This window comes from Vombatus ursinus, unplaced genomic scaffold (assembly GCF_900497805.2).
Source record: "Vombatus ursinus unplaced genomic scaffold, bare-nosed wombat genome assembly UNPS02014774.1, whole genome shotgun sequence".
NCBI classification, from domain to species: domain Eukaryota; kingdom Metazoa; phylum Chordata; class Mammalia; order Diprotodontia; family Vombatidae; genus Vombatus; species Vombatus ursinus.
The window spans coordinates 13,316,675-13,326,950 of record NW_020954552.1 but is presented as its reverse complement, the minus strand read 5'-3'; the positions used below and the strand labels follow the sequence as shown (position 1 = coordinate 13,326,950).

The 10,276-nt window shown below is 35.4% G+C and overlaps 1 protein-coding gene across 1 annotated transcript in view; it reads right to left on the bottom strand.

Annotated features, from left to right (window-relative positions):
- Positions 1-10,276, bottom strand: part of EDIL3 (EGF like repeats and discoidin domains 3) — a 581,090-nt gene that overhangs the window by 254,317 nt on the left and 316,497 nt on the right. Inside the window, exon 5 of the mRNA XM_027864247.1 lies at positions 6,862-6,975. Within this exon, the coding sequence (XP_027720048.1) occupies positions 6,862-6,975 (114 nt within the window). The remainder of the gene's footprint in view (positions 1-6,861; positions 6,976-10,276) is intronic.

The following is a 10,276-nucleotide window of genomic DNA, read 5'->3' as shown; positions in this document are numbered from 1 at the left end:
CTATTGGGGTTAAGTGACTTGCCCAGGGTCACACAGCTAGTAAGTGTCAAGTGTTTGGTCTGAGACCAAATTTAAACTCAGGTCCTCCTGACTCCAGGTGCTCTATTCACTGCACCACCTAGCTGTGCCCCATGCAGGGCTAGATTCAAACAAAGCCAGAAATTTTCTCATGCAGTCAATGAACTGTTATTAAGTGCCTACTATGTACTAGGCACTGTGCCATGGATATAAAAAGAGGGCAAAATACAGTTCTTGCCCTTAAGAAGCTCATAATCTAATGGGGGAGATGACAAATATGACAAGCCAAAAAAATTTAAAAAGTACAAACAAGCAATAGGATAAAAAGGAAATAATTAAAAGAAAGCATGGACTAGGAGTAAGAGAGAATAGGAAAGACTTCCTGAAAAGGTGGGATTTTAGTTAGGATGTAAAAAAACAAAACAAAACAAAACAAAATGAAACAAAACAAAACAAAACAAAAAACAAAAACAAAAACAAAAAAACAAAGCTAGGGAAGCCACTAGGTGGAGACGAGGAGGCAAGGCATTCCAGGTATGGGGGAACAACCAGAGAAATTTCTTGGACCCAAGAGATGGAATGGATTGTCTGTGGAACACCAAGGAAGTGTAACTGGTTTGAAATGTATGAGGCATGTTGTAAAGTATAAGAAGACTGAAAAAGTTGGGGGTGCTAGGTTATAAAGGGCTTTGAATGCCAAATGGAGGATTTTGTATTTGGTCCTCAAGGCCATAGGGAGCCACTAGAATTTATTCATTGGGGGAGGGGGAAGGATGACATGTTAGACCTGCCCTTTAGGAAAATCACTTTGGTAACCGGAAAAGGGAGAGATTTGCATCAGAAAGTCTCACCAGCAGCTTATTGCAATTGTCCAGCGATGAGGTGATGTAGGCCTGCACTAAAGTGGTGGCAGTAGGAGAAGAAGGGGACATATTTGACATTAGCAGAGAGGTTAGGGTTTAGAGGCTCTAAACTTTTTATTTTACAGATGAGGAAGTTTAAGCCTAGAGAAATTAAATGACTTGCCCAATAACACATGGGTAGTAAATGACAGAGACAGGATTTGCATCTAGGTCCTCTGACTTTAAATTAAACTCTCTTTACTCCACTGTGCTGCCTCATCCTTTTCAGTAGGGTCATGACCATATTGGAGCATTTGGAGGCATTGTCCCATTTGGGGATACCTGACCCTCTATTAAAATCAGCAAAGTTCCCTTCTCTATCATCTTTAGACCAAGGGACATAATTTAGAAATCTGATTATATTTAGTGCTGTCCGTTCATGCCTCAGCCTTTCTAGAATAGCTATGTATAGGTTGTATCCTCTAACTACATTTCTCTCAAAGGTATTACCATCTCTCAAGTGTTTCAGTTTTATAACCTCAGCATTATTCTTGACTCCTCACTTTCCCTCATCCCAAACATGTAATCATGCCCAATTCTTGCCCTTTCTGCCTTCACATCTTCAGGGCCAACTCCTCTCTCTACTCAAACTCAATTTATTTCAATCTCTTACTACTTTTTACTCAGATTATTGCAACAGTAGTTTAATTGGTCAAGTTAACAAGCATTTATTAAGTATGTTTTATGTGCCAGGCACTGGGCTAAGTGCTGGGAATACAAAGAAAGGAAAAATACACACACACACACACACACAAAACAGTCTCTACTCTTAAGGAGCTCATAGTCTATTGGAAGAGACTTTGCAAAATGACTATGTACAAAAAGATATAGGACAAATTGGAGAAAATTTCAGAGGGAAGGCACCAGAATAGAGGGGGATAGGGAAGAGCTCTCTACCTAGAGTTTCTCCCCATTCTAGTACACCTTATAAACCTACCGAAGAAATTTTCTTTAAGCTCAGAGTGGTCATGTTGCTTCATCAATTCCAGTGGTTTCCTATTACTTCTAGAGTAAAATGTAATCTCTGTTCACATCTCTTCACAAGCTGGCCCCAACTAGCTTTCCTGCCTCACTGGACATTACTCCGGACTCTTATAGAGTAACTCACACTGCAATTCAGCCAAAGTAACCTTCTCTCGGTTCCATTCCCTATACTGGTGTCCTTGCCTTCAGTATCACCCACATCTAGAATGTACCCCTATCTGGGGCCTCATAAAATCCCTTTTTTCCTTTAAGAAACAGCCAAACATCTTCTGCGTGAAGCCTTTCCTGATGCCCCCAGCTGCTAGTTCTCTCCCTCCCAGTCTTGTATTTAATTACTTTGTATATGTTTGAATTCATTCACTTCATAGTTATGCTTTAGGTGTTTTAGAATCTATTTGTTGTCTAACTCATTAGGATGTACATGCTTCGTGAATAAGGATTGTTTTATTCTTTGAACTCACATCCCCTGGGGCCGCAATGCCTGTCACATACACTTAATATATACCTGTTGCTTAGCTCTTTTTGTGTTGAATTTCTCAGGTGTTGTGTTGGGGGGAAGGAAAAAGTAGATGGTATGTGTGGCATATTCCAGAGTGCTTGAGCATCCCACCCCCCCACATGATGGCTAAGGAATTAATCACTAATGTGCCTCCCCCCCATTTATAACAACCGAGGAAAACTGACCCTACTTGGTCTCTTGCTGATGTGCAGTCCAATTTGTTGGAGAAATTAGGAGAAAGACAAGAAATTATCTCTTCCTTCCACATTTTTATGTGAACTTTTGTGATTTATGGGTCCCATTAGCATAAAATTTCTGAAGATACCTATCTCTTACTGCACATGAGCACATGCATAGGTAAGGTGCAAATCAATACAAAAGGGTAAAACAGTTTATCCTTAGATTAACATTCCAACTCATTGGAAACATCCCTATCCTAGAAAGGCATTTCTATAATGGTGACCTAGTTTGTCAGGAGCTAAAGTGAAAACTATATATATTCTTCCATGAGCCAACATAGTGAGGGAGAGAGTGAATGGGCAGAGGATATAGTCACATGCTGAAAGCAGATGGGCAGGGTAGACAGCTTGGTTTTTTTTTTTTTTAATCTACTTTTCTTTTAATTAGAGAGTTTTCCTTTAGTTGTTAATAAAACCCTGCTAGACTGCAAAAAGCTGCACTCTTTGCTAGTGTAATCCCGAGACTCCACATGCCTTCCCTGTGAGAACTGCCCTTAGATATGATGGGCCATCTTCATTTCTAAAAACAATGTTAGGAACAAGAATGACTTTAGTCTCATTCCTGGAAATTTAATTATGTAACATTTAAATACCCAGGAGGAAAATGCAGGTTTTCAGTACATAGGTACTGTGGAACACATAGACGAACATATGAAAGCAGTGACACATTCTTTTAGATTAGCAAACTAAAGGCCTATCAATTTCTATTGCCATTACTTTTCACTACCACATCATGTTTTGCTAAATATACATGGCAAAGGAGCCCCCTATTAGAGTGAGGCTAGGCTTGCTTATTCTAGTTAATCATATTTTTTTTCTTTCATAATCTTTATGAAATGCCTGGTTTAATGCAAGGGCTTATATCATTTAAGAGTACCAAGGGGCTCTAAATAAGGGCTTAAATTAAATGACTGAGTTGGGTTCATCACGCAAAAGTTGTATTTCCACTAAAATAGCAAAACTTATTAGAACAAAGCTTTAAAGTCATTAAATTGAATGTGGTCTTCCTACCATTTTTATCTACAGAAGAAGATGGCGTATGTCAACCAATTTGTCATTAATTCTTAATTGAATGAACATCCTTCTTCTAAGAACATTTTAGTAAACAATTACCAGAAAATTCTACATAAATTTTAGGCAATCAATGAAGTTACAAAATTTATGCTTAACCTAATTTAATTATTGCTGATAAATGTTTGATTAGGTGATTGAATTTTGTAATGACTACTTTTTTCACATAATTAACTATAATGGCATAATTAAAAAGGGTTATGACACAAATTCCAAATAACACTAAGGTTCTCTACAATGTACATTGATAAAGTGAATGAATTAGAGTAATGGGTCCACATCATTATTATTGAAATGCATTTGATAGGATTATCTAGATTGTTTAAATATAAAGAGATTATCCTTAATTAGTATTTTAACTCAAAAACTAATGAATGGATTTAATAAATTGGAGCCAACAGGCAAATTTGATAGCAGTATAATTCATAGAAAATAAAACAAAAAAAATAGACATTCACATAATTTCCCTTGCAAGTACAGGCTAAGCCTGGACTACAGTATTGTTTAAAATGTGATGGCAAGGTTGCAAGAAAAAAATAGCAAAGTTAGAGGTAGAGAAAGAGTAAAGAAAACAAACATTTTCTTTGACTGATGGAGAGATAGAAAGGACAGCATATAAAATGATAAATCATGATACAAAAGCTTGTCAACCCAACATTTCTAATTGTCATAATAGACAATAGGGATAATAGCTTGGACAATTCAATATGGTTGGATAGTCTACCAATTATTAAGACAGTTAAACAAAGAAATGACTTTTGAAATAAGTAACTTAGTAACATAGATATAACCTACGAACAAAACCAGGGGTTTTATTTGTTTCTCCAAGTTTATAACCATTGATGAATCTTTAATCATTTTGAATCTAAAGATACATCACAGGTCATCAAAACTACCAAACAGTCATTTCACAATTTGGTTCCTAAGCTGTTCTGAATAGTAGTTGTATTTGTGAAAATGTAGACAAAATTTGTCTGACACATTTTTTCCTCTACTGTTTTAGCTATGCAAAGTCAGAATGGTATAATGGAAAAAAAAAAATGTTGGATTTGGAGTTGGAGGAACTAAGCTCACATTCTGTTTTTATCCTCTAAGTAATGATGACTAAGACATTTAACCTCCCTAGGCTTTGGCTTCCACATCTGCAAGAGGACAGGGTTGAAATAGAATATAATCAATATAAATGACATTTGAGGTCCTTTCCAGCTTTAAACATATGATGCTATGTAACTTTATTCATTCCTTCCTTATCCTTATTTCAAGGAAGAATCCATGTAAAATAAAAAAAAAAGTTATTCTCAGCAATGAAATGATCTAAGACAATTCTGAAGGATTTATGATGAAAAATACTGTCCATCCCCAGAGAGAGAACTGACGGAGTCTGTGTAAAGATTAGAGCATGCTTTTTTTTTTTAACTTTTCTTTATTTTTCTTTGGTTTTTATTTTGGTCTATGTTTTCCTTTACAATATGACTAATAGGAAAATTTGTTTTACATGATTACTCATGTATAATCTATATTAAATTGCTGGCTTTGTCAATGAGGGAAGAGGGTAGGCAGGTAGAGAGTATGGAACTCAATTTTAAAAATGAATGTTTAAAGTTGTTTTTATATGTAATTAAGGAAAAATAAAATACTACATTAAAAAAGAAAAAATAAATATGTGAATATGCCATGTGTGTATTTATGTATATGTTATTTGTTAATATTAATTTAATAATAAATTAATTTAATATATGTAGATTTCCTGAATGGCTATGTGTATGTTTGTATACAATATGTATGTATGTATGTGTGTGTGTGTGTGTATGAAATCTAACAGCACAGACATAATTCAAGAGCCCTCAAACCTGCTGTATTTAAATTCTCTGTTCTTTTCATGTCTTTCTCCTCCTTTCTTGTTCCCCTGTCCCTGTACCCCATATATTCCTTTCATCTGTTTCTATAACATTCCTGACACTGGCCTTCCATTCATTTCACTTTCCTCCTTTTCCTCAATAGCAAGGAGGGAGGAAGAGAGGGAGATTCTGTTTATTCTCTAATGCTATCTCACAGGGTATTTCTCATTTCCCTTCCACCTCCACCTCTTATTCTAAAAATTTCATTATTTTAATAAATTTATTCAATAGTACGGAGGCTAATTATACTTTAAAATTCAAAAATAGCAATACTTGTCTATAGTTAGGCCTTTACAGTTTATGGAGTGCTTGCATTTTATTTTTTACAACATCCAGTGGGATAGACCAGACAAGATGCTTGATTTTAAGTTGGAAAGGACCTCAGAGGTCATTTAATCCCACATCTTCATTTTACAGAAGAGAAAACTGAAGCCCAGAGAAGTAAAGTGATTTGCTCAATTTGCAAGGTTTCTAACCCTGGTCATCTGCTCAAAATCCAATACATTTTACATTAAATTATATTGGCTTCATAAATTGTCGTGCCCTTTTTTACAAATGAGTAAACACAGTTTCAGCAAGTTTAAGTGACACATTCAAGGTCCCATAGCTAATAAGGAATAGAGCAAGACATAGAGAACACAAGTCTTCTGAGTTCTTATCAGTGGTCTTTTTAATATAGCATAAGCTTATAGATCTATGTCTGGAAAAGACCACACAAATCATCTAGATCAATCTCCCCATTTTATGGATTAGCAAACTGAAGCCCACAGAGGCTAAGCAACTTAATCAAGTTCTCACAAGTAGTAAGAGGCAGAGCTAGAATTTAAATAGTAGACTCCTTTGAACAGTAGAGTCAATGTTCTTTCTACTCTTAATGCCTCCTCATACTACATCTCCCTACATGTCATACCTACTTGGTTAATCACTTTTTGAAGAAATGCTTATAGGATTTTTCTTTCTTTTTCTATTTTGCAAATTAGGGAAGGGGGAGGGTAGAAGAGATGGTAAGAAAGAAAGAAAAGCAGGAGTTTATTAGGTGAAATATAGCTGGAAAATTACGTATACTAGTAATGTAAACTAATTTGAAGTCAGTAATCACGGCACTGAATACTCTGTAGAAGCAAATATAAATACCATCTTCACTAGGTTTTTTTTTTTTTGTTATCTGTCAGTCTAGATAGCAATTGGTGCTGTTTCTATAATACATGGAGTAGACATAACTAAAAAAAAAATATGCTTATGATACTTACTGTACTGACAGTTTCTTCCCATAAATTCACCAGGGCACTCACAGGAATAGTTGGCAACAAGGTCTGTACAGATCCCACCATTCTTACAGGGCTCTGATTCACATTCATTTATATCTAATGAGAGAGAGAGAGAGAGAGAGAGAGAGAGAGAGAGAGAGAGAGAGCAGAAGAATTGAATCCTCAGTGGAAAAAATGTGGATTGCAGAAAAATATATCTCTTTTGAAGACGATAAATTATACATTATCTAAATACCCATGCCATTGCTGTTAGTCTAAAAATATTTTGGTTTTTGCTACACTGTGTATTTTCTTTAAGGAACAAAAAAGATGCAAAAAGCAGTCAAACAAATATGATATTATTAATCAACTTGAACTAAGGTCAAATGAAATCAAGCATTTCATAGGAAAGAGAAGGTCACACACACAATGGTTGGATTCCTAAAATATTTAATGTAACCATAAAATTAAATAGAACAAATTGACCCTAATCATGAGATAAATTAATATTACTTTCAACATGTAGAAACTTACCCTGCAGCATCAGCTGCCAACTAAGACTCTATCATTTCATCTTAATTCATTAAAATTCTAACTGATAAGAGTTGTTTGTTTCTTAATAGTTCCCCTTTGATGAATGAGCTGAAAAGCAAATCAGAGTCAAAAACTAGTAATTTCCTAAGCATAATAAATATTGAGAGAAAGTAGACTCCTCATTCTATTACAAAGCTTCTAAAGTCTAGGAGACATTTATTTGGTGAATATTACTCTTTTTTGCACAAAAATAATAACACAAAATTTAAGAGAAAATAATATCCCTAGTAATTTTTAGACAGTATATAAAACATTTGTAATTTATATTTTTAAAGGGTAGCTAGGTGGCAAAGTGGGTAGAGTGCCAGGCATAGAGTCAAGAAGACTCATCTTTCTGGGTTTAAATCTGGCCTCAGACACTTACTATATGTGTGATCCTGGACAAGTCACTTAACCGTGTTCGCCTCAGTTTCCTCATCTGTAAAATGAGTTGAAGAAGGAAATGGCAAACCACTCCAATATCTTTGCCAAGAAAACACCAAATGGGGTCACAAAGAGTCAGACATGACTGAAAATTACTGAATCACAAAAATGTATCTTTCACTGATCAAAACAAGAATAGTATCCTCAGATATCCATTGAGCATTCCAAAAATATCTGATACCTAACAAGTTAGGGGAGAGTGGAGAAGACTATAAGTTAATGGCATAGGAAGATTGTGGTAGCAAAGCTAATCAACCAAATACTCTTAATGTTGGTTATATAATTTTAAATATATATATATATGTATGTATGTATATGTACATATATATATTTGAGCACATGTTTTTATATATGCTGAAAAAAATGTTAGTTCACAGATGAATTCAGTGATATGGAAATTTCCTTTCCTGACACAATATCTACATTTAAAAAAATGACTTCTCATTCTTAAAACTTGAGTAAGGAGAAAATTGACAATGGTATAATTCTCTACCTTATTTTTTTCCCCTATCTCTCTCTCTGCCCCCCCCCCCAGTTTCCACCCCTTCCAATCAGATACTTCTAAAGCTAAGTTGCTCTGGTATTTCCCATCTTTCTAAGTCTAATATGTAAATGATGGGTTCAACTTCTTTGGGGTAGGTGAGTTGATTATGTTAGTTAATCTAAAAGAATGACCCTTCTAGCTTATTAGACTTCATGAAGCATTAGGGAGTAAAATAAGAGATTAATAATGGCCACAAAAGATTTAGGTAACAAAAGTATGTGACAATATTAAAATGAATACACACACACACACACACACACACACACACACACACACACCCTGACATTCTAGAGCTACTATGACGTGCCTTTTGCTAAATCATGTTATAGTTTTCTCCTTCTTCTTCTTCTTCTTCTTTTTCTTCTTCTTCTTCTTCTTCTTCTTCTTCTTCTTCTTTTCTTTCTCCTCTTTTTAACAGGGACATGTAAGTAGCTGACACACAGGAAATAAGTAGGCAAGTTTTGTAAACTAGGTTCCATATTTTCTAAAGTTAGATATGTATAAATAAGAATTATCATAAGCCTTTCCTTGTCCCTCTTAATGCTCATGAATTCCTTCTGATCTTCTATATACCTTGTGTATTTCTTGTTTGTTCATGATTATAAGCATGTTGTCTCCCTCACTGGATGTGAAATCCTTGAGGTTTTTGCCTTTCTCAGTGCCTAACTCAATGCCTAGTATACAGTTTGCACGAACTTATTGACTTGACTTTTCAAACTATTCTATCACAAATGTCAATTTAGAATGAAGACCAAAAAGTTTAGGTAATACAGGGTCCAAAAGTTTCCAAAGAGCTTTGCAATTGAGCAGATACAATTAATGTGTTTGCATCATTCCTTTCCTTTATTTTATCTTCTCCAGTCAAGGACAGCTACACTAAACCATTGTATCCCTCTCTTTTTCCCTCATTGGCTCTCTATATAGCTCATATAGTTCTTAGGACCTTAGGATTTGAGCTAGAAGGAACTTTAGAAATCATCTAGTCAAATCTCTTCAATTTCCAGATAAGGAAACTGAGGCTTAGAAAGGTAAAGCAATGACCAAAATCAGATATGTAGTAAGTAGCAAAGAAACTTCATTTAACAACCATTTAGTTAAGTGTCTCATAAATAGGACACTGTTGTAAGTCAAGGGAGCTGTACAAGTTCCACATGTCTCTGTGCTAGGCACATTGTGATCATGAAAAACTCCCTCTTAAAGTAAGTAACAAGACTACCACATAGGAAACACATTCAATACATGAGGCAATTTCTTCCACCTGTTGAGAGCCCTGATAATTAGGAGGTTTTTCTTATCTTGAGATGAAATTTGTCATCCCACCAAATGCTCCCAGTTCTTCTTCTCTGGGGTCAAATATAACAAAGTCAGAGAAACCCTTTAGTCCAGTGTATAGAGGACTGGACCTAGTCATTAATAATAGGGTTCAAGTGCTGCTTCAGATCTTTATTAGCCAGGTAACATATGAGCAAGTCACTTTGCATCTTCCTTCATTTCTTCAGAAGTAAAACTCATAATAGAAATTTGAATATTTGAGGGCAGTGATTCTGTGCTTTCTCCTTTTTTACAAGTTAGATATTCTTACTTCCTTTAGTAGATAGATTACATGTTTATATATAGAGTATGTGTAGAGTATATTCAGGGAAGACTAGTACCTCTGGTGTGATGGCCCCTGAGCCCTTTTCAGGGCTGCTTTCCACCTTTGGTGTCCACCTGTTCCACTTAACTCTTACCACTGGCTTCAAGAAGCTGCAGTATGCGCAGTGGCCACATCCTGAAAACCATTTTGGCACACAGGCTAAACCAGGTTGAGGTTAACTGAAGAGTCTCAAACCCATTGGTGAGTTAGGGGAGTGTCTA